The sequence below is a fragment of the Elephas maximus genome, chromosome 27 (genome assembly GCF_024166365.1).
Source record: "Elephas maximus indicus isolate mEleMax1 chromosome 27, mEleMax1 primary haplotype, whole genome shotgun sequence".
Classification (NCBI taxonomy): domain Eukaryota; kingdom Metazoa; phylum Chordata; class Mammalia; order Proboscidea; family Elephantidae; genus Elephas; species Elephas maximus.
In genome coordinates, this window is record NC_064845.1 from 2103490 (window position 1) to 2127908 (window position 24419).

The following is a 24419-nucleotide window of genomic DNA, read 5'->3' on the forward strand; positions in this document are numbered from 1 at the left end:
TGGTTTTGGTAAGTTTGACTATGATATGTCTTGGTGACTTTGTTTTGGGGTCTATCCTGTAAGGGATTTGCTGAGCTTCTTGGATGGATAGTATCTCGTCTTTCATGATATAAGGGAAATTTTCTGACAGCAAGTCTTTTACAATTCTGTGTTTTCCATTGCCTCCCCCTGTTCTGGAACTCCAATCGTGTGCAAATTTTTCTTCTTGATAGCGTCCCACAAATTCTTAGGCTTTCTTAATTTTTCTTCATTCTTTTTTCTGATTTTTCCTTAAGCAAATTGGTGTCAAAGATTTGTTCTCAATTTTGCCAAGTCTATCTTCCAGTAATTCAATTCTGCTCCTATATCCTATTGTCTATTTCTCAAATTTTATTGAAATTTTCAGCTGCTGTTTCTGTATAGTTTCTAATTGTCTATTTACTTTGTGGTTTTGTTCTTGTATTGTCTTCCTGAATTCTTCTATTGTTTTGTCTGTCAATATTGCCTCTGATGGCGTGTCTAGTGGGAGGGAGCACACAGTGAGTGTATGTGACTCTCCAGGGCATGGCGGGGCCATACGTGCAGTCGTGTCTGGATACAAATGCCCATGTGCTTGTGTCTGGGTACATGCATGTGAGGATGGCATGTGTAGGTGTGTTGTGTGGATGCCAATGTGTGCGTGCAACAAGAAGGTGCCATCTGGCCCAGGTGAGTATGTGCCCAGAGTGAGCACCTGCTGAACCCTCACTGACCAGCATGTTCTCCTGTGGCTGGACCACCAGCAGCTTGCCCTCTTCTGCTCTCTCCTCCTCCTCACACTCTTGCTCCTGGTCAGGGCTAGGAGCAATCAGGCCAGCCCCATCTTGAGAAATGGAGAAGGGCTTGGAGACCCGGAGCCGGAAGTAGTGTGGGATTTCTGTAGTGTTGGTCAGCTTCAGGTGGTGGGTGGTCACCAGCTCACTCAGCACCTGTGCAGCCACAGATGGGGGGAGGGGAAGTCAGCTTCAGGTAGTGGGTAGATGACCATGGTGGGGAAAAGTTTGAAGATGCATCTCCCTCATCTCCTCAAGCCCATGGCCAGGTGTGGGGGTGGAAACGTTGGAGGAGAGGACTGAGTGTCAGGCCTATGCCCAAGGAGGGCCCAGAGGGACATTTGAGACACAGGTAAATGGATGGGGCTGGGGTGGCAACACACTCACCCCAGAGTAGGGCTGTCCAGGGATGAGGTCACTGGCCTGGTAGTGGAATTCCATGCTGCCTCCGTAATCCAGCTCCACACTTAGCCTGCTCAACAACAGGCACCACGGGGCCAGCTCAGGCCTCTGGGGCCTCCTGGCCACCCCTACTCTGCTCATCTAGCCCCTGGCCACTCTTCCCCTGGAATCCCTGCTGGCTTCTTCCTTCCATTCCTATTGCTCTTGCTCCCAGAATCCTGACTGGTCCCCACCAGTGTGCAGTGAGGGTGTTCCCCACGAGGGGATGGAGGGCAGCAGGGCAGCCCAGTGGACTCACTGTGCAGGCCTCACGTAGCCATGCAGGTCCAGTCTCAGGGGTCCCACGTCAAAGTCCTGCAGACGGCGCCTCCTCCCCGGAATTTCCCTTTCCACCTGCCGAGCCCAAGCCTGCTCACTGGTGGGGCCTGGGCTGAGCAGCCAGGTGCTATCCAGCAGGCAGGTATAGTGGTGGCCCCCAGCCCAGGCCAGGAGGACTCACCTCACTGTCCAAGCTCATGAAGCCCAGGGCGTAGCCAGTACACTCCACGTTGTTCAGGATGTCAGGGCTGAGGACCATGGGTGTGAAGGAAATGGAGATGGTGCTGCTGCCCCCAGCGGGGACCACCTGGCACAGACACAGCAGCCTCAGCACTGCCCCATGCCCACTGGCCAGCCAGCACAGACTCCGCAAGGCAGCTCCCAGCTCCCAATCCGACTCACCACCTGCTTAGGGCTGACAGCATACAGGTGGCTGCAGGGCACCCCGTCATGCTCCTGCATGATGACCGAGATAATCTTCTGTGTGGCCCTGCTGCTGCCACTGGGGCTGCTCTCGGCCTGTCGTCAGGAGTCCGCAGGCTCACACAGGTCCAACTGGCCCACTGCCCGCACCTCAGCAGCCCTCAGAGTGGCCAGCCCACCTCGCCCACCACCCTCTGCTCACAGACTGGGCAGCTTCATGGCTGGAGTCCGACACATTGGAGGGACATGGGGACCAGGAGAAGACGCTGGTCTCAGGGGTCTCAGGGCACACGAGCTCATTCCCAGCTTGGTCACGCAATGGGAAGGGTGGCCCATAAAATACCAGCAGGTCCACCAGCCGCTCCTCCTTGTCTTCTGGGACATATGTCTCCCAGTCCAGGCGGATGTCTGGGGCAGATATGGGAGCAAGGGCAAGGAACAGGAAAGGTGAAGATGGACCTCCCTAGGCTGCCTCCTCCCCAGAGCCCCTCAAACAGAGGCAGCCTGTTCTACACACAGGGTGGAAGGGGGCCTGCCTTCCTCTCTAATGCCACCTCTAGGCAATTCTTCTTGTTAAGAAAGAAAGGTCTTTACAGGCTTATTCGACCTGGCCACATCACCTTCAGTCTTCCTCATCACTGTCAATTCAGGGCCTCCAGGTCATGAGAGCCGGTTGTCACCTCCAAGTCCCAATGCAGGAATCCAGGCACTCCGTTCTCTCCACAGCCGCCTCTCCTGCAGGCCTCTTTACTGACCTCCCTGGGCCCTCCAACCTCTGCACCCCCTGACTTCTCTCCCTCCTCTATTAGCCCCGTTGGCTTTCAATTCCTTCCCCAGCCAGGCTAGTTTCAGGAGGCGCCACCCCAACCTCTGTCTTGCCAGGACCCTCCATCCTTCCACCTTCTGGTAAAACCTAACCTGGATGAACTGAACTTTCCTCTGGACGCCACCAGAGAAAATCCCCGAAGCTGAGCAGACTGTCACCCCCATAAGTCTGTCCTCATCCTTCCATGTTCCTATTTAGTTTTCCTTCCCAGCCTGTACCACAACACTGTCAAGTCTCCCCTGCTCCCCACTGACACCTTTATCTGCCTCCCTGATGCTTGTCTCACCTCCCTGAAGTCTCAGATCAGGAAGTCCCTCAGATCCTGTCCCATGTGTCTACATCTATGCCATCATCCCCTTCCCTTCTGCCTTCAACCCTGCCCCCTCTTCTTGGGGACCAGCCATGTCCAGTACCCCCTCTCTCTTGTATCCTCAGGCTCTCATTTCTCCTGGCCCCATCCCAACATCACTTAAACACACTCAGAACTCCCCCGTCATGGACAGACCACCCTAAGCCAGATGACACCCTCCAGGGACCACCTCCTTTCCTCCTTTCACGGTCAGCTTCTAGGACAAGTTGTCTGTAATCACCTCCCCGTCCTCCCTTCTCATCTACTCCTCATGTAACTAAAACACATGGCTCTGGGCCTGGCCTAGGGAACACCACACCCAAGGCCCCTGACCGTGTTTCTTGTATTTATTATACCTACCAAAATCACTCCCACCAAGGTCACCAATAACCTCCACACCCTGAAGTTCAGTGAGCACTCAAGCAGAGACAGAGAAATGCGCATCTGATTATGAGCGCCAAGAGAGGGGAGGTAACTACTGAAGGAGAGGAAAGTAGGCCAAAAATTCCAAATTTAACAAAGGGAGGATAGAATAAATCGTAATTTGATCTAATCAGCAAGAAGAAGTAAGAAAATAAAGTAAAATAGATCACAAGATAAGATGAAAAAAAAACACATGAATCGGCTGACTTTTTCCATTAAGAGATGGGAGAACATCAGACTGAGTTTTTAAAAAAACACTCAGCTCTCTGCTTACAAAAACACAAGGTCACAGACGGTGAAAAGGGGGTGGGGAGGTGGTACCAGGCAAATCCAATAAGCAGACATCAGGGGTGGCAATGCTAATATAAGGCAAGGTGGAATTCAAGGTTGAAGGCACTAAGGGGGTCAAAGAGAAGCATTATGGGATGACAAAAGACAACCCGATACTCAAGTGCCGAACCAAACCCAGTGCCGCCGAGTCGATTCTTACTCATAGCGACCCTACAGAGCAGCTAAACACAGAGCAAAACTGCCAGAAATGCAAGGAGAGCCTGGTGAAGATGGGGTAAGGTGGCTGACTGCAGCACACTCTTTCACAACTGCACGCATCTAGGAGACACACAGGTCCCAGAGGTCCTACAGCAGCTGCTCTCCGCCCTGACCGTGCATTGCAATCACCTGAGGGGCCTGCCCATACAGACCCTGAGTCAGCTGGCCTAGGGTGGGCTCCAGCCTCAGGGTCCCTTCAGTGTTCCACAGGCTGGCTCCTCAAATGTGCCTGTCCCCCTCAGGTCTCTGAGCTGTCCGTAAGCTCTCCCAGTTGCCCGCAACACTCCTCAGCCCCATTCGCTCCCCGCAGGCCAAGGAGTCAGCAGAAGTGCCCTCCCTCCCCCAGGGAAACCTGGCTTGGGTCCCCTCGACCTACCGCACCAGCACTGTGACCTCCCCTCCAGTCACATCCGCACACTCCGCACTCTGGCAGCTCATGGGCATGTCTTCCCGCCATCAGGGCAGAAGCCCTTGGGAGACACCGCAGTCCCACTCCCTCTGCACCCCAGCACCTTGCAGAGCGCCTGGCCTGCAGCTCAGGTACTACTGAGGCTGAAGCAATGAAACTGGGCCCCCTGGAAGTGTCTGTCCCTGGAGTGACCCTGACGTGCCCACCTGTGGCTCCATCAAAATAGAGGGGCCCAAGGCTGGGCAAGGGCAAGGCTTGTCCTCAAGGACTCAAGTCGCTCTCTGACAGCCCTGGGCTGGTTTGGTCACCTCCTCCCCACCTTGGCCCAAGGGTGCCTCCCCCTTGGTAACCACAGGCCACCTGGACTCCTGGGTCCTGTTCATGGGTCAGCAGATCCAAGCCCCATCTCCCTTCCCAACCCAGCTACCACAAGGCACAGCCTGTAGCAAGAGCCCCGACTTATCTTGTGGGTGTCTCACCACAGGGGCTGGAGTTGTTGAGGCGAAGGACCCGAGTGACTGTGTCTCCTCCAGAGATCTGAGTGCCAAACCTGGGGGCGGGGAGGCCAGGCTCAGCACAGCCCCAGCTAGGCACACCCTGCAGGCTGATGGGATGGGGGCTGGGGGTAGGGAGCCTCAGGCACGGAGGAGCCACCACTGTGGTCTGTCCTCGTTCCTGAGTCACCGAGACCCCGTGCTGAAGGCCTTCCCACCCAGTGCCTGGTGAACTCTGACTTGGGGCTGCTCATGGCCTACAACCCCCACCCCATACTGTGCCAATCGTACTGAGTCCAGCTCAGCTGGTGTCAGGGGCCCGGGTCTGGCACTGACTTTGGGCCATCCTGACCACTTACTCCTACAACTCAAAGGCCCTCAGAGACGTGCAGATGATGGCCATGTCCCCCGAGGTCTATCTCCTCCAAGCCAGCCCTGTCCCAGCATCTTCTTGCTGGGTGACCCCAAACGGTACCCACCCAGCTGGAGAGCAAGCCTACGTGGGCAGCCCAGGCTGGAAGGCAGAGGGAGCTCAGGCCAGAGGGCTTCAGGGGCCGTCTGGGAGCAGAGGACAAGGCTGTGGTTAAGCACCTGATAATGGGCTCCTTGTGGGACCGGTCAACAGTGTAGTAGGTGGTCCTCAGGGAGCTGATGGGGCAGCCCACCACCGCCATGTGCACGGGGATGACTGCGGGGGGCAGCTCTCCCACCTGCAAACACACAAAGGCCTGTCACTCCTGTCCCCGTCTACCACCATGTTCCCCAGCTCCCCTTCCACTCTTCCAGCCAGCCCAGGGCCTCTGCAGCTTGGTCCCAGCCATCTGACACCCACACCAGACCCAATGGCCTGGGGCTGCCCGCCTCCCAGCCTGGTTTCCCTTTCCTTTCCTCCCATCCCCACTCTCCTCCCCAGCCCCGTGGCTTGCACAGATCCCCTGTCTGAAGTTGGCTCTCCCACGGTCCCTTCTATCAAATTTCTGTCCTTTGGAAAGAATTTTACTGTCTTTCTCTGACAATACAAAGTCATAAATACTGGTATTTAAAATACAGAATGTGATAATAACCCTGAGTCCTGCCTTCCCAGTACAGCTCACTGTTAACATTTAGCGCATAGCTGCCCAGACTGTCTTTGGTGCGATCAAATACATGCCTAAATGGGGAGCACGCGGGTCATGCTTTCTGTCTTTTTTATGATCTTATCTTTTCTCATAATGCAAGTTAAACAATTTTAATAATAAAGATTTACAGCCTCATTTCACAAGCTGCATGGATACATCCCCAAGTCTTCATTCAATCCTCAAGGGGGGCAGGGCAGGGACACTTTAAGTTGTTTGTCTCCCTCCCTGCCCACCCGGCTCCCTTCTGTCTCACCCTCTTTCTACTGCAGACAACGCTGAGAAGAAAAGGGAACCTGGCATGAAGTTATTTGTACACGTATCCACTTGTTACCTTTGGGAAACTGTAAATGTGGGTACCCAGCATACTCCAAAAGCGCCTGCAGGAGGGCGTGCTCACTGACCGCCACAGGGCTGCAGGGCCCCAGGGCACCCCTTCCCTGCGCCTTCGCCAACCACGTTTAAAGTTTGGCTGCATGTTGAAACTAGTACTTCATTGTTGTTTTAGTTTGCATTTCTTTAATTACTGGTGGTGTTGACATTTTATATATTTATTGGCTATCTGTATTTGTCTTTCTGTGAATTGTCCAAATTCTCTGCCCATCTGAGATGCTTTATTCCTCCTTATTGTTATTTAAGAACTCTGTATATTAGGAGCCCTGGTGGCAGAGTCATTAAAAGCTCAGCTGCTGACCAAAAGGTTGGCAGTTCGAATCCACCAGCCTCTCCTTGGAAACACTGTGGGGCAGTTCTACTCTGTCCTACAGGGTTGACATGAATCAGAATCGACTCAGCAGCAACAGGTTTCGTTTTTCTTTGCATATTAAGGTGACCAACCCTTTGTCATGCATAATACAAACCATCTACACCAACTATCTACTATAATTAGCCTGTTCAATTTACTAAATAGTAAATGCAGTAACTAAATGCTATAGAATAATGTATACACCTCTCTCCCCCCACACTAAATTAGAAGCTCCCTGAAGGCATCACCTGGTGTCTCATTCATCCCTGGGTCCCCCCAGTGCAGTGGGCCACACGTAGAGAATGAATGAGTAAATAGCTAGACCCACGGGTGAAGGAATGGATGCCCAGAGGGCTAGGTGAGGATGCGGCTCTGGAAGGCTGTTAACTGTCTGACTCACCAGCCTCACTTCCCACTTCAGGCCTCGACCATTTCCCTCTGGGCTCCTGGCCCAGGCAGTGGCCCATCTGACCCCTCTGCCCTCTTCAGTGTGGCCCCAGCCCTGCACCTCATGGGAAAAGGTGTGGAAGGTTCTACTGCTCGTGAGTAATAGCTGTTCTGCCCGAACCTTCTCGCCCTCCACCCCGGAGGTCCCTGCAGAAGTGAATGCCCATCGTGAGCTTGGTGGCCTTCACCTTTCCGCCTGGTAAGATTTGAGAGGCTGAGGGTCAGGTGTTAGAGGGCAGAGAGCCTGAAGGTGAAGCCAGGGCCAGCTCCCCCATACCCAGGCTGCTGTCATTGGCATGCCCTTACCACGCAGACAAGGTTGTCCCAGTACTCGCCCCACATGTTTGCACAGCCTGTGATGTCAATGCTTAGCTGCTGGTAGGCTCCCAGCATGCCTCGGGAAATGTGGGGGAAAAAGGCAGCTCCTTTCCTGTGAGACAACATGCTTTCCATAAAACCTGGGGGAGGATTGAGAGTAGAGATTCAGGGCCCTGGGTGGGAGTGAGGTCCAAACCCTCAGGTGTCAGCAAAGCAGTGTCCCAGACAAGTCACTCTGCAGCCTGGCCTTGGTCAGGCTAAACATGCCCTCATCCTGGGAGCCCAGAGCCCAGGGGCTAGTGGGCTCAGGGCCCTGCCTGGTTAGCCTCTCACCTAAGAGGCCAGGCCCTGTCAGAGCCCTCCCTTATGGGCCTCACCCATCCCAAATCAAATCCAGGCCCTGTGCCCAGGCTAAGGCCTAGCAGGGAGATAGCCTTCCCCGAGAGAGGGGCCTGTCAGGTGAAAGGCCACAGTCATCCTGGTGACCTAGGCTGCGAAAGACATGTATGGGTCTCTGGTCCTGCCCATATCCCCATAAGGCCATGGGAAGCCCAGCTCTGGCCACCACCTGCACCCAGCAGCACTCGCCCTGGTGGCTCTTACCTAGCTGCTCGCGTTTGGCTAATTGCTCTCGCATCCGGGCTGTCTTTAGCAGAGCAGGGGCTATGTCAGGGCTTTACGAGACAGAAATGTAGGAACAGCATCAAGATATCCAAACCCGTCCCAGCCCTGAGCCTCCGCCCATGACAAGCAGCACCCTTCCAGGTGCCCAGCCTGGGAGGGAAGCCCTGCTTTCTCTTCCCAGGAAAGCTGCTCAGGTCTCCTCCTCACCTCCTTCCCCAGTCTTTGCTTCCAGAACACCCCATCAGGGGCCCTGGGTGTCCCCAGCTGCAGGCCACTTGCCAGCCCCCGACCCCTAGGAAGGCTCTGGGACCACAGGCTCCTCCCCTCGCCCACAGGCTCTGAGGCCTGGTGACCCCTGGATACAAACCCTCCCCCTCTCTGGCCCAGTCTTCTGAAACAGCCCCCTTTTCAGTCTTTCTGCTGACATCTCCCAGCCTCAGATGCACACTAACTCTGCCAGAGTGGAAAAGTTTGTGGCTTAGAAACTATTCTTGGCTCCACTACTCGTGGCAGTGGTTTGTAAAGTTGGGGTCTGATGTCTTAGGAAACTATGTGTAAGGTGTCATGCAGCAGTGTGCTGGAAACTAGGCTCTCCAGGAAAGGAAAAGAGAGAAAAAGTCTTATTTGCAGTGTTTGCTATTTCTGTGGGGTAAATACTCTCACTGTGGCTGATTTCCAGCTTTAGCCTTGCAAAATGTTTGAATATTTAACAATTGGCTTTTCTGAGCCAGGACTAGCAGGCTCCAGCGTGTGTGTGTGTGTACAGTGCTCCAGGTCTCGCCTGTGTGTGTGTGTGTGTGTGTGTATAATGCTCCAGGTCTCGCCTGTGTGTGTGTGTGTGTACAGTGCTCCAGGTCTCGCCTGTGTGTGTGTGTGTGTGTGTGTGTGTACCGTGCTCCAGGTCTCGCCTGTGTGTGTGTGTGTACAGTGCTCCAGGTCTCGCCTGTGTGTGTGTGTGTACAATGCTCCAGGTCTCACCTGTGTGTGTGTGTGTGTGCACAGTGCTCCAGGTCTTGCCTGTGTGTGTGTGTGTGTGTACAGTGCTCCAGGTCTCACCTGTGAGTGTGTGTGTGCACAGTGCTCCAGGTCTCACCTGTGTGTGTGTGTGTGTGTATACAGTGCTCCAGGTCTGGCGTGTGTGTGTGTACAGTGCTCCAGGTCTTGCCTTTGCTGTTGACCACAGCAGCTTTGCTGATCTCTGTCTTATCTGTTGGGCATCCACAGTGGATCTCTTCCCTGCCCAGCCCTCCACACATCAGCCCAGATATGCCGTTCTCTGTTCCCTAAACATACACGGGCTCCCTCACTGCCACACCTTTGCCTACACAGTTCCCTCCCCTTGAGGAAATTCCACCTCTTCCACAGGCCCAAATACTTCCAGGTCTATTAGAAGCCCTCTGCCTCAGCGGGCCAGGCTGAGGAGAAATGACCACATGGCTGTCTCTCCCAGAAGGCTGTTCATTGTCTGGGAAGGGGGCAGTGGAAGCTGCAAAGTCACATCCTCCCACCTCCCACGCCAACCAGCCTCTGGCCACCTGAGCCACACATAAGTCAGTGGGGGAAGGCCCACCTAGCCACATCCACCCTGGGACCTGCCTCGGAAAGCATGCAACTTACAGGCTGGCCTTTTTGCTCAAGCTGCTTTTAGGGCTCCCAAAGTACTCAAAATAGAGGCTGAAAGGGGTCTGTATCGGGGAGTGATTGGTCAGGATGAGCTGGCAGTTCACGGGGGTCCTCAGCGGCACTGTCGAGCCAAAGTCCAGGCGGAGCTCCCCCAGGTGGCCTGGCCACTGCTCTGTGCTGAAGAAGCTGCCCCTGCCCACAGGGACCATGTCACATGTTGCCCTTGACCCAGCCCTGCCACCTTGGGTGGGACGGGAAGCCTCACCCTTGGGCTCCCTCCTCATTGAACTGCCACCCCAGAGACCCACCTCTCCTGCCCACTCCCAACACCAAGACAGGCCTCAAGCTCTGCCCAAGCTCTCCCCGGTTAGGGGCAGACTGGCCTGTCTCTCAGCTTCTGGGCCTTGTGTGGGAGGGCACGAGGTGCCTACTATCCTGTCTCTTGTCATCCCCTACCTGCCTGGCCACCATGCCTGTGTGGGGAAACGTCACAGAGAGGGTGGGGATGAGTGGGGGATGTTCCCCACAGAGGGTGGAGATGAAGTGGGGGGTGTTACACACAGACGGTGGGGATGAGGTGGGGGATGTTCCACACAGAGGGTGGGGATAAGGTGGGGGATGTTCCACACAGATGGTAGGGATGAGGTGGGGGATGTTCCACACAGAGGGTGGAAATGAAGTAGGGGTCTATTCCACACAGAGGGTGGAGATGAAGTGGGGGTCTATTCTACACAGAGGATGGGGATGAGGTGGGGGTCTATTCCACACAGAGGGTGGGCATGAGGTGGGGGGGGTCTATTCCACACAGAGGATGGGGATGAGGTGGGGGGTCTATTCCACACAGAGGGTAGAGATGAGGTAGGGGATGTTCCACACAGAGGGTGGAGATGAAGTGGGGGTCTATTCCACACAGAGGGTGGGGATGAGGTGGGGGGTGTTCTACACAGAGGGTAGGGATTAGGTGGGGGGTGTTCCACACAGAGGGTAGAGATGAAGTGGGGTATGTTCCACACAGAGGGTGGGGATGAGGTGGGGGGTGTTCCACACAGAGGGTGGAGATGAAGTGGGGGATGTTCCACACAGAGGGTGGGGATGAGGTGGGGGGTCTATTCCACACAGAGGGTGGGGATGTTCCACACAGAGGGTGGAGATGAGTGGGGGATGTTCCACACAGAGGGTGGGGATAATGTGGGGGATGTTCCACACAGATGGTGGGGATGAGGTGGGGGATGTTCCACACAGACGGTGAAGATGAAGTAGGGGTCTATTCCATACAGAGGGTGGAGATGAAGTGGGGGTCTATTCCACACAGAGAGTGGGGATGAGGTGGGAGGTCTATTCCACACAGAGGGTGGGGATGAGGTGGGGGGTGTTCCACACAGAGGGTGGGGATGAGGTAGGGGGTGTTCCATAAAGAGGGTGGAGATGAAGTGGGGGATGTTCCACCCAGAGGGTGGGGATGAGTGACGGGTCTGTTCCACACAGAGGGTGGGGATGAAGTAAGGGGCCTGTGGCCTTTCCCTGGCTGCAGGAATCAGCCAGGAGACGACTGGCACCACGAGGTGATGCTGGTCTATTGTGGGGTCACCTCAGCCGTCAGGGCCCAGCCCTAGCCCTGGGCTTACCTGTCAGAGCCCTCCATAGAGATGGCAATGGCCACCTGCAGTCCCCGGGCTTTCCCAGAGATGCCCAGGACGAGTGGCTTCTTCATGCCTGACACATTGCAAGGGAGGGCCAGGTCTGTCAGCTCTTCCTGTAAGAAAAGGCTGTACGAGGTGATGTCACTCCAGGGAGACCCACAGCTGGGCCTCAGAAGATGTTCTGGGGGGTGGTGGCCATGGGGTGGCTCAACCCGAAGGCCTCAACCTCCTCTCTCCAGGCTCATCTGTCTGAAGGGGTTCCCCAGTCTCTTTAGAGAGCCACTATCCACAGCCTTGAGCTCAGCCCACGCCCCTCCTGCCCTTTCCTCAGGGGTCGTGGCTAAGTTTGCCCCAGATATGTTGGCAGGCCAATGTGAGCTGAGACCCCACAAAATGGACCTCTGGAGAAGCCACACATTTATTCTGATTTGCATCTCTCTCTGGGAACTGCCTTCTACAAGGTGAGCACAGAATCTACACCCTCCTCGAGCTCTGTGCTAGGCGTGGGCCCATCTGTGTATCACCCCCGAGCTCAGGCTCAGCTATGCAGGGAAGTCCACTGTCCCCATGTTTGCCACTGAGGAACTGGGACCTGGGTCTATAAGTCTCTGCGAGGAAGAAGTTACATCTTCCCACAAGAACAACAAAGGCGTAGCCAGCAAAGGGCCCAGTACTGAGTATGTTCTGCCCTGGGGGCCTTCCTACAGGCCATTGTGGGGAGAAAGATTGCCCCTCAGGAGGAAGCTAGCCAGAAGTTGGCCTCCCCCAGCAGCACTCAGCACAGGGCCTGCTCTGAGAGGCAGCTCTGCTCTGGATCTCTGGGAAAATTGGGAAGCTGGGCCCATCTGTGCCACAGAGAATGGCAGTGTGAGGCTAATGTTGGTGCCAAAAGCTGGGCATGGCCAATGGTTTTCAGGGCACATCCAGGCCTGCTCCAGGCCCCCTGCCCTTGTGCCCTAGAGCAGGCCAGGTAGGAATTGAGACCCAAATGCAGGACCAGGAGTGGGGCCTAAGGTGGGACCTCCTGCAGGCACAGGTACAGAGAGGTGGCAGGGTGCCCTTCTTGTCACTCACGCCTTTCACTGCCCTACCTGGGTATGAGCAGTCAACTCCATGTTGAGCCGGCGTTCCTCACTGGGGCCCAGTGTGCCACATTTGGGGGAGACCTTCACTGTGCAGAGGGCTGCTTGGTGCCCTAGGAGCTGGCAGACACATGAGCGGGCCTGTTGTCACATGCTGGGTTCCCAGGGTGGGCCCGGGGTCCAGAGAGTGTGCTCAGGCTGGTACACGCTCCGCTGGGAGCTGGTGCATGGGGGCCCGTCAGCAGGACCAACAGAGCAGGGCGCTCACGCTGGGGGATAGACCGCTGATGCGTGGGGGCCCGTCAGCAGGACCAACAGGGCTGGGTGCTCACGCTGGGGGATAGACTGCTGGTGCATAGGGGCCCGTCAGCAGGACCAACAGGGCTGGGTGCTCACGCCGGGGGATAGACCGCTGGTACATGGGGGCCCGTCAGCAGGACCAACAGAGCTGGGTGCTCACACTGGGGGATAAACCGCAGCTCCTTCTCTCCTCACCCACCATGGTGGACCTCACCACCCATTGGGGGTTTCCTAGACTACGCAAGCTGCCCTGGGAGGCCCAGCCTGATCAGCCCCCTCTGATGCATGTGGGTGAGGCTGTATCTCCCATGGCACTCAGAGCCAGCCTGAAGGGCAGTGCCACACCTAGGCTCCCAGCAGCTGCACATCTCGGGCTACGCTGGCTGGGAAGGCCTGGCTGTGTTCACCAGACTCCTTCTCGGGCAGGGGACAGGGATTCCCTGAAGACAGGACAAGAAGAGTCAAACCAGACTGCTGCTCCTTTGAGAAGCTAAGCTTTTTTGGGCACTATGGGGTGAGGGGCACCTGAGGGCGAGGCTGAGGATCTGTACCACAGGGCACCTGAGGGGAACATCCCCTCCACATGGGCGCACCGCTGAGGGGTGCAGGCCTGGGGGCCCGACAGTGTGGGCTCACTCACCTTGCCCCACTGGAACCCGGTGGGCAGGAGAGTGCCATTGATGAGCGTGATGGCTACCTTTGCGGGCACACCCAGGTAGAGGTTGCTGACCTCCACGTGGCTGCTCTGCAGGTAGACGTGGGGCTCCTGAACCTCGGCATACACAGGAAGGTAGCTGGAACACAAGATGTCCTGCCATGTGGGGACAGGGCTGTCCAAGACCACATGGTCAGGCAGGCCGGAATGTCCCATGCAGAGAGCAGAGCATTCTATATCTACGGTGAAAGTTCAGCAGAGGGTCCCAGCCTCCACAGCACAGGCTGGGATGGACACAGAAGAGCAGAGACTGTGGCAGCGGACACAACTGCACAAGACACTGCCCACTCTGCAGTCTAGGAGGCAAGAAAAACGGCCAGATTGCTGGGGATATACTCCGTCTGCGTGCTCTACGTGTGGAGGAATGCCAGACTGCTTTGATGGAGGTGTCCATGGAAGGAAAGAAGAAAGGAGGGAACAAAGGAAGGGAGGGCGGGAAGGAGGAAAGCCACTCCAACTGTTGTCCAGTGAGAAGATGCCCTGCCGGAAGCACCGCGGGAGATGCCATTATTGCCCACAGCTCCTTCCCTGGAAGATGACTATGAGTGCACACAGCAGGGGACCTGCAGTGCCTCCCTGGAGACAGAACGTACTCTTCTCTGCCAATGTCATGCTCAGCTACGTGACTTGCTTTGGCCAAAAGCATATGCTGAGACTTGACACCTACCACATTGAGCAGAACATTTCATGGCTACCGACAGTTTCTACCAGCCCGCTTGCTCTTGTCCACAACCTGGAGCAGAGCTGTAATGCCCTTTTTCATGTGCAGTTAGCAAAACACAAATATATATTCTGGCAAGCCACATAGATTCTGAGGTTGTGCTGTAACACAGCGTTAGCTAGTGAAAGCTGGCTGTTAATAGGGCAGAGTCTTAAATTTATAGTTAGTCAGGAAAATACAATGAATACAACAAGGCACCATTTTTCATCTAAAGGGACCCAAATTAAAAAGACTAACAGGAAATGTTGGCGAAGATGCACACCCATTCTGTTAAGTACATAAAGGGAAGGCCCTTTTAGAAAGCAATTTGGCAGTATCTATCAAAATTAAGAAAACCCTGGTGGCATAGTGGTTAAGTGCTACAGCTACCAACCAAGAGGTTGGCAGTTCAAATCCGCCAGGCACTTCTCGGAAACTCTATGGGGAAGTTCTACTCTGTCCTATAGGGTCACTATGAGTCGGAATCGACTCGACAGCAGTGGGTTTGGTTTTTTTGGGTTATCAAAATTAAAAACAAATATACATGTAGGAATATGTAGGCAGTCTGAAGAAGAATAGGATGGGAAGGCTTGCTTTACCAAATATTAAGAATACTTGTTTAAAATGAATACTTGTAAAGCTACTAAGACATCAGTGGAGCAAACAGACTGCCCAGAAACAGCCACACACAGGGAAAATGAATTTATGGCAGTTAGTAGCATCGTAGGTCAGCAGGGAAAGGATGAACTTTTCACTAAATGGTGTTAGAACAATTGGCTGTCCATAGGAGGAAAAATTAAATAGGACTTCCACCTCATAAAATGCAAAAAAAAAAAAAAAAAAATTCCACTTGAATATATATCCAAACATAAAAGATTAATACCAACAACTTTTAGAAAACAAATATAAGAAAATATCTTTATGACCTCAGGGTAGGAAGGAATTTCTAAAATATAACTCATAAAGTTCAGACTAAACGGGAAATATTGATACATTTGTTACAGTAAAATTAAGAACTTCTGTTCATCAAAAGAGATCATATAGATACGAAGGCTCATTCATTATTCTAAAATCAATCACTGTAATCTACCATATTAACAGGCTAAAGAAGAAAAATCATATGATCATATAAAGTGAAGCAGAAAAAGTATCAGACAATATCTAACACTCACTTAAGATTAAAAACTCTCATAAAGAAAAACTTCCTCAACTTGATAAAGAGCCTCTACAAAAGACCTAAAGCTTACATCATACTTATGGTGGATGAATGAATGCTTTCTCCCTAATAATGGGAACAAGGCAAAGATGCCTGCTCTCACCACTCTCATTCCACATAGCACTGGAAGTTCTAGTCCATGCAACAAGGCAGAAAAAAAAAAGCAGGGCGGGGGGCGGGGACACTGGATTAAACAAAACCAAACCCACTGCTGTTGAGTTGATTCTGACTCATAGCGACCCTATAGTGTTTCTGGCATTGGATTAGAAAGGAAGAAATAAAACTGTCCCTACTTTGCAGATGGAGGCCTGGTGGTGTAGTGGTTTAAGAGTTACAGCTGCTAAACAAAAGGTCAGCAGTTCAAATCCACCAGCCACTCCTTGGAAACCCTGTGGGGCAGTTCTACTCTGTCCTGTAGGGTCGCTATGAATTGGAATCGACTCCACAGCAACAGGTTTGGGTTTGAAATAAACCTAACTAGGGATGTAAAAAACCCACACAAAGAAAATTACACAACGCTACTGCGAGAAACCAAAGGAGACGTACATAAATGGGAAAACATACCATGCTCATGGATAGGCAGATTTAACATTGTGAAAATGTCAATTCTACCCAAAGCAATCTACAAATACAATGCAATCTCAATCCAAATACCAACAGCATTCCTTAAAGAGATAGAAAACCGAATCATTAACTTTATATGGAAAGGGAAGAGGCCTCGGATAAGTAAAGCACTATTGAAGAAGAAGAATAAAGTAGAAGGACTCACACTACCTGACCTCAGAACCTACTATACAGCTACAGTAGTCAAACAGCCTGGTACTGGTACAACGACAGACACACTGATCCGTGGAACAGAACTGAGAACCCAGATGTAAATCCATCCACCTACAGTCATCTGATCTTTGACAGAGATCTTAAAAAAGACAATCTTTTTAACAAATGGTGCTAGCAAAACTGGATGTCCATCTGCAAAAAAAATGAAACAGGGCCCATACCTCACACCATACATAAAAACTAATTCAAAATGGATCAAAGTCCTAAATGTAAAACCAAAAACTATAAAGATCATAGAAGAAAAAACAGAGTCAACACTAGAGGCCCTAATATACGGCATTAACAGGATACAAGCCATATCTAACATACACGAACACAAGAAGATAAGCTAGATAACTGGGATCTTCTAAAAAATTAAACACTTCTAGTCATCAAAAGACATCACGGAAAGAATAAAATGAGAACCTACAGACTGGGAAGCAATTTTTGGTTATGACAAATCTGACAAAGGTCTAGTCTCTAAAATCTGTAGGAAAATCCAACACCTCTACAACAAAAAGACAATCCAATTAAAAGATGAACAAAGACATCAACAGACACTTCACCAAAGAAGGCATTCAAGTGGCAACAGACGCATGAGGAAATGCTAGAGATCACTAGCCGTTAGAGAAACGCAAATCAAAACCACAACGAGATACCATCTCACCCCGGCATTACCGGCACAAATAAAAAAACAGAAAATAACAAATGTTGGAGACACTTCGGGTAGACTGAAACTCTTATGCATAAAAAGAGAATGCAAAATGGTACAACCATTTTGGAAAATGATATACTGCTTTCTTAGAAAGCTAGAAATAGAAATGCCGTATGATCCAGCAATCCCACTCCTAGGAATATATCCTAGAGAAATAAGAGCCATCACACAAATAGACATATGCACACCCATGTTCATTGTGGCATTGTTCACAATAACGAAATGATGGAAACAACCTAGATGCCCAACAGATGAATGGATAAACAAACTATTGTACATACACACAATGGAGTACTATACAACGATAAAGAATAATGATGAATCTGGGAAGCATCTCACAACATGGATGAATCTGGAGGGCATTACGCTGAGTGAAATAAGTTAATCACGAAAGGACAAATATTGTATGAGACTACTACTACAAAAACTCAGGAAAAGGTTTACACACAAAAAGAAACAATCTTTGATGGTTACAAGGGGGTGGAAAAATAGACAATAGGTAAGTGGTAACTTTGGTGTAGGGTAAGACAGTACACCATACTGGGGAAGCCAGCACAACTTGTACAAGGCAAGGTCATGGAAGCTCCACAGACACATCCAAACCCCCTGAGGGACAGAACTGCTGGGCTGAGGGCTATGGGGACCGTGGTCTCAGGGAACATCTAGCTCAACTGGCATAGCATAGGTTATAAAGAAAATGTTCTACATTCTACCTTGGTGAGTAGCATCTGGGGTCTTAAAAGCCTGTGAACGGCCATCTAAGATAAGATACCCCACTTGTCTCACCCCTTCAGGAGGAAGGGAAAATCAAGAAAACTGAAGACACAAGGGAAAGATTACTCCAAAGGACTAACAGACCACAACTACCTCGGCCTCTACCAAACCGAGTCCAGTACAGCTGGATGGTGCCCAGCTACTACCACTGACTGCTCTGACAGGGATCACAATAGAGGGTCCTGGACAGAGCTGAAGAAAAATGTAAAAAAAAAAAAACCCTAACTAAAAAAAAGACCAGACTTACTGGCCTGACAGAGACTGAAGAAACCCCAAGACTATGGCCCCTGGACTTCAGTAGTGAAGTCAGTCCTGAGGTTCACCCTTCAGCCAAAGATTGGACAGGCCCATAAAACAAAACGAGACTAAATGGGCACGCTGGCCCAGGGGCAAGGACGAGAAGGCAGGAGGGGACAGGAAAGCTGGTAACGGGGAACCCAAGGTCGGGAAGGGGAGAGCGTGGACATGTCGGGGGGTTGGCAACCACTGTCACAAAACAATATGTGTATTAACTGCTTAATGACAAATTTGCTCCGTAAACCTTCGTATAAAGTACAATAAAAAAAAAAGTACAATAAAACATTAAAAAAAAAGATTTAAAATGCACATTTAAATGTTGTATAGTGAAATATAGAGTACATGCAAAAATGAGTATAAAACACATACAGAGTTTAAGAAAGACAAAAAGGAGAAACTACCAACACCTTAGGAACCTGCACTGTGTTCCTTCTAGAACACAGTGGGATCCGCTCCTTAAATACGCCGTAGTGTTTTTGTACCCGTTCTCCTGCTGACGAGCACTGTTTCCAGTTCCTCTGCGGTGAGGAACAGTACACTATGACATTCCCACACACACGTCCCCACGTCCTCACGTCCTCACCAACAACCTGACTTAATTACAAGTTAAATTCTTGCTCTTGTGATTTGCTGGTTGTGCATGTTCTCTGATTTAAAAGTGTCAGGTGGAGCACTCGGCCTGATTGAAGTATGTGCACAGAAAGGCACCTACAGAAATGTTCCCCTCAGCAATGCACTGGACACAGCGTGCACACCCATCAACACGGGAGTGGTTCAGTAGATTCTGAGATAGCTGTATTATGAAAGTCAAGGCAACTATTGAAGACAATGAGGCAGACTTGTGCGTTCTGACATGGAAACATCTCCAAGACATACTGTGAAGTATAAAATATAAAAAGATACATAAAAAAGAGAAAGAAAAATATAAAAGAGGGTCCTATTTGTTTGAGAAATATGTATGTGCGCTTACGTGCATAGGAAATGGTGGGGAAAGATCCATACCACCAAACAACGGTTACTTCTCGTGAGGGGTAACATGGGGCAGATGGCGGGTAACGGGTAACATGGGGCAGATGGCGGGTAACGGGTTACGTGGGGCAGATGGCAGCAAGGCAGGGAAAGGAGGAATTCTCTTCCCACCACATATACTTGTAAATTGTTTACAACCAGCATATCCTACTTTTTATAATTTTTAAACAAAATAAAGCATAAATTAAAAAGAAAGAGGAAGGCTGTAATACTGGATATTAACACATTTAATACCAGTGAAGTACTGACCCATGAAAGACAAATTCAGGGCACACTAGGAAAAGCCCAGAAACAGAGCCCATTTAATGTAAGTACTTACTATAAGATAAGAGCGGGGGAAAGACTAGTTATTCAGTAGGTGACGCTGCGACAGTAATGACTGAGGGGAAAATTCAGTTGGAGCTCTACCTCAAACCGGAGAGGAAAACGAATTACAAATGGACGGAAGAATTAACTAAAAAACGAAACTTAAAAAAAAATTATAAGAATGGCAATTGGTTTATCTCTAGGTGGGTAAGGTCTTTGAAATGTAAAAGGAAAAGACTGACGGAATTGATCACATAAAAATTTTAAACTTCTTCATAAAAATTTTAAATAAAATTAAAAGGCAAAAGACAAAGTGGGCAAAGTATATGTATCTCACACCACAAATCAATACAGAGAAAAACCCCAAAGAAAAATGAGAAAAGAAATGAACGGACATGTCACAAAAAAATACAAAAAGTTAAAATCATATGAAAACACTAATAATCATCAAAATGTAAATGAAACTATGCTCCACAATTCACCTATTAAATTGACAATGATAGACATAAGCGGGAATATGTAGTTTTGGTTTAGGTTCAGCAAATGGATAAACATACATTACAACTGAAAAGAAGTATAAAATTATGCGACCTTCTGGGGGAAGCAATTTAGCAACGTGTATCAAAAATCTCAACGATACGTATGTCCTTGGACACAGTCTTTTATCCTAGGGAATGTGAAGACAATGTGTAAAAGGTATATAAGAAAGGTGTAAAAGAAAAATGGTTGTATCAGCGTTATTTAGAGTAGCAAAAAACTGAAAACAATCTAAATGTTTTTAGATTATACAGATACAAGTCAGGTACATTTTGGTACATATTATGAAATGGTATGCAGTAATTAAGGAGCCCTGGTGGTACAAGGGTTAAGCATTCAGCTGTGGGAAAAAGACTTGTTGATACGCTTCCATAAATATTACACCCTAGAAAACCCTATGGAGCGATTCTACTTTGTCATGTGGGGTCACTCTCAGTGGGAACCAACTAAATGGCACCCAACAACAATAACATAAAATGATGAAAAGTAATGGTGTTAAAAAATATAACAATACAGTAAAACACGCTATATTACTAAGTGAAAAAACGCAGGTTATCTAGTTATAACATTCCCATATTGTAAAACTAATAAAAACGAATACACGCTGGAAGGGTATACCCCACAATTATCTCTGGGTAATTAATGGCTTATAAGTCTTCATTTCCTTTTCTGGAATTCCCAAATCTTATAGAATAAACATGTATTGACAGCAGTCCCTGGAGAAGGACATCACACTTGGTAAATAGAGGGTCAGCAGAAAAGGGGAAGACCCTCGACGAGAAGGACTGACACAGTGGCTGCAGCAGTAGGCTCAAACATAGCAAGGCTTGTGAGGGCGGCACAGGACTGGGTGGCGTTTCCTTCTACTGCATGTGGGGTTGCTGAGTCAGAACCCACTTGACAGCACCTAACGGCAACAGCAATACCTTTCAATTTAGAAATGTCTAAAGATAAATTTATAATTACACATAAAATACCACGACTATGCAGAAACCTGTTTTAACAGCTCTCCCCTTGCCCCCTTACCTCCAGGCCCCGTTTTCCACCTCTAGCTCCAGGACTGTCTGCAGGCTCTGGCAGAGCAAGGCCTCGAAGGTGACATTCACTGTGCACTCTCCCAGAGGGGGAAGGTAGCCACTCGAGGGCTCAAGGTCGAAGAGAGACTCCTGATCGGAGGTAAACCAGAGGATGGTGGGGAGGGGCACTTGGCATTGCAGAGGAAGTAGGGGCTGGTGGGGGTGGGGTACCCAATTATGGTCACCCCAAGCTGCCCCCAGCTCTTCCAAGAGTCATCTGGGATCCAGAAGGAGGCAAGCCGGCAGAGGATTCCAGCTGAAGGAGTCTCAGGATTAAGAGGACAGTCTCCAAGTTAAAGCAGCAGATGAGCTGGGGGTCTCCATGCACTGAGATAAGGAAGGCAGGTGAGGCTGCCTGGGGAGGGTCGGGAGGGCCGGGTCTGCAGGTGGATGCTGGGCTGGCGGAGTGGGAAGGGCTGGGCTGGCAGGTGAGGCTGCCTGGGGGAGTGGGGAGGGCTGGGCTGGAAGGTGGAGGCTGGGCGGGGGAGTGAGGGCAAGCCTGTGTGCCATGCTGGGGAGGTGGTGGCCCTCTGAGGGGTCTGCCCAGCTGAGCAGGCACAGGTCAGGACTCTGACACCTTCAACTCTCTCCTTTGCACCCACTGGTCTTCTCCTCACTCTTACCAGCCCAGCCCTCATCACAAGGTTGGACTCATTCTCCCCATGCAGGTCCAGCCCGCTCCCCATCACCAGGCACACAGACAAGGCAAAAGAGTAAGGGCAACTGAGCATCGGTACCTGGGGAAGGCTCTCTACACTCCCATCTTCCCGTCCCCGACTGCGAGAAGGGGCACTCATCTGGCTGAGTGGCCCCAGGGTGGCCACAGTGGTATGTGGTATTGCTGGACACTGGACGGTCACACCCAGGAGGGACATTTTCTCCCTCTTCAGTCTCTCCCTTCCATGAGACCCAGTGAGCACAAGGGCTGTACTTGTCCACCACATTGTCCTTTACCACGTGGCTGGCACGTGGGCCTGCCCTGCTCTCTCCCAAACCACTCCCCACCCCGGCTGCCTTGGGCCCTATGTATGCTCTCTTCTGCTTCTAAGGTCTCACCTCCCTGGCACTGGTAGGAGGGATGGGCTGGCCCTCACTGGAGGCTGCTGAGGCCTAACTCTCACAGAAAAGAGGGCCCCACGTGCTCCAGCCTGGCTCACTACAACTCAGGCACTGGAGTTTGGGGCCTCAGCTCAGCTGGAAGGAAAGAGTCACTTTTCTTTCTCTTGTTTTTGCTGCTCATGCGTGGCTGTGATCCAGGGTGGGGTTTCAGCAGCTCTGGGTCTCCTGACCTAGAGCAGCTAACTACCCCCAAATCCCAACATAATTTTTTGAGAGCTCAAAAGAACAGGGTATGGAGACAGGACTCCTACCAGCCTCAATTATGACAGAATCTTAAAATACTGTAAGATTGACAATTATTTCAATGATAACAGTTCATTGTCACAATGGGAGAAAAACACTGACTGGGGATTAGAAAACCAGGATCTGATCAGACGCCGCCATTAGCTCTGTGGCTCTGGGGAAGCCTGTGTCCCTCTGGGTTTTTCCTGTCTCTCCTCTGTCAAATGAGGTCCCTGAGCTTCCACCTGTGCTCTGGGAAACCCCAGGGGTCCCTCAGAAGTGAGGGATGGGGTGTGGGGAGAGGCAGGATGGGGCAGGGACTGCCTAGCAGGAAGTCCCTTGATGGCCAGAGCAGGCAGACTTTAACCCACACACTGGGCTCTTCTGTAAATTTCATTTGATGAAAGGATCCCTGCCTAAAACGATGTGAACACTAAAGACACTGATGTCGCCCCAGCCTTCTGCGGTTCATGGATCTAAGCTGGGAATCCCATGAGCCCTGGGGGTGGAAATCACCAACTGTTAACACAGGACACTTGGCAATGGCGTCGGTGATTGGATAAAAATGGTCAAATGGTCCTAACTTCTAAGTTCCAGAGTGCTGCGCGTGCACGTGCGAGAGAGAGGGAGACAGACAGACAGACAGACAGACAGGCTGACTGACAGAGACAGAGAGAGGACAGGGAGAGAGGAGACAGACTGACAGAGACAGAGACAGGACAGGGAGAGAGTAGAGAGAGAGAGAGAGAAAGAGAAGGGAAGGGGGGGCGAGAGATAGGGAGAGGACAGGGAGAGATGAGAGAGAGGGAGATAGAGAAACCAGAGAGAGAGAGATAGAAAGAGAGAGGAGTGAGAGAGGCGAGGCGGTCGCACAAGGAGCAGTGGCTTCTGACTGAAGCGGGGAAGCCCTGAGGAAAGGAAAAGCGTGAGGCCAAATATGATGCCCGTGTGGCTGCAGGCGTCTTTTCTTGGCTTCTGAGTGAGGAAGGGGAAGTGTGCAAGTGGGCAGCAGGACAGGGGGCCTTGGCAGGAAGCAGTGAGCAGTGGGTGCTTTCTCTGTGCCAGACCGCCCAGGATCTCACAAGTGCGGCGACAGCCTAGGGCAGCTGCCAGTGAGCTCCAGCCATCCAGGGGGCACAGTGGGGGCAGCACACTGGTGACTCACGCCTAACTGTCCTAACTGTCGGCAGCTAGGGGTCAGCTGGGTGCCTTGGGTGTTGACATTGTGCTTGAATGGGATGCCACCCCAGATGAGGACAATGCTCAGGCACTTTGAGTTTATCCTAAAGCAGCAGCAGAAGCAGCTCAGAGGAAGGAGGAGGAGGAGGAGGAGGAGAAGCTATTTCAGTTATTTGGAGGAAGCTGTCTTGACTTTTCCTTTCTGAGCCTTTTGGTTTCTCCCACAAGCCTTGTCCGGGCACCACCTGGTGGCAGGTACTCAAACTGCAGCCACCATCCCTGAGAGGGTCAGTACTCTTGGGGTGAGCCTGGCAGACATGCCTCTCTCCCAGGCAGGGGACACAGCCTTGGTAACAGCAGCCTTGGAAGCTTCCTACCCAGGGCAGCTGCCTGTTTTCTTCCTAGCTCAGGCTGCTTGGGCAGACGGACAAACCCATGTCCTACGCATGCATCAAACGGTGGAGAAAAGAACAGGAAAAACAAGTGTGGGGTGAAGTGTGGACAGGTCTCCAACTGCCCCAGGGGTGGGTAGGACCAGGGACGTGGCCAGGCAAAAATCACCAGGCCGGCTTTTCCTCTCTCTGCCTCAAGGCCCCGAATGCACCAGCCCAGGTTTCACAGGCTCAAGGGGGCGGGGATGGGGCGCTGGGACCAGCAGTGCCGACCAACTCACACTCTCGCGCCTTTCTTCCAGGCAGACCTTGCTCTCCTTCATGTGCCACGTGGCCGGGAGCCGGCTGATGTTCCGGATCTTGATGGAGTGTGTGACCCTCTGGCCCAAGCGAAGCAAGCCAAGCTGAAGGGCTGAGACATCCATGACAAGCACAGGCCCCTGGGACA

At 51.4% G+C, this 24419-nt stretch overlaps 1 protein-coding gene across 6 annotated transcripts in view; it reads right to left on the reverse strand.

Moving 5' to 3' along the window:
* Nucleotides 1-24419, reverse strand: part of DLEC1 (DLEC1 cilia and flagella associated protein) — a 71524-nt gene that overhangs the window by 5356 nt on the left and 41749 nt on the right. For 3 of the 6 annotated variants that reach the window (XM_049870735.1, XM_049870733.1, XM_049870738.1), the window contains 16 exons: nucleotides 24253-24411; nucleotides 21010-21149; nucleotides 13519-13672; nucleotides 12588-12698; nucleotides 11482-11609; nucleotides 9851-10048; nucleotides 8213-8283; nucleotides 7598-7749; nucleotides 5576-5694; nucleotides 4970-5040; nucleotides 2137-2342; nucleotides 1914-2030; nucleotides 1693-1818; nucleotides 1492-1586; nucleotides 1179-1263; nucleotides 732-947 (listed from right to left, as the gene is read on the reverse strand). In XM_049870735.1, the coding sequence (XP_049726692.1) occupies nucleotides 732-947; nucleotides 1179-1263; nucleotides 1492-1586; nucleotides 1693-1818; nucleotides 1914-2030; nucleotides 2137-2342; nucleotides 4970-5040; nucleotides 5576-5694; nucleotides 7598-7749; nucleotides 8213-8283; nucleotides 9851-10048; nucleotides 11482-11609; nucleotides 12588-12698; nucleotides 13519-13672; nucleotides 21010-21149; nucleotides 24253-24411 (2148 nt within the window). Of the gene's footprint in view, nucleotides 1-731; nucleotides 948-1178; nucleotides 1264-1491; nucleotides 1587-1692; nucleotides 1819-1913; nucleotides 2031-2136; nucleotides 2343-4969; nucleotides 5041-5575; nucleotides 5695-7597; nucleotides 7750-8212; nucleotides 8284-9850; nucleotides 10049-11481; nucleotides 11610-12587; nucleotides 12699-13518; nucleotides 13673-21009; nucleotides 21150-24252; nucleotides 24412-24419 lie in introns of those variants that run through there. The other 3 variants (XM_049870734.1, XM_049870736.1, XM_049870737.1) reach the window with 3 other exon arrangements.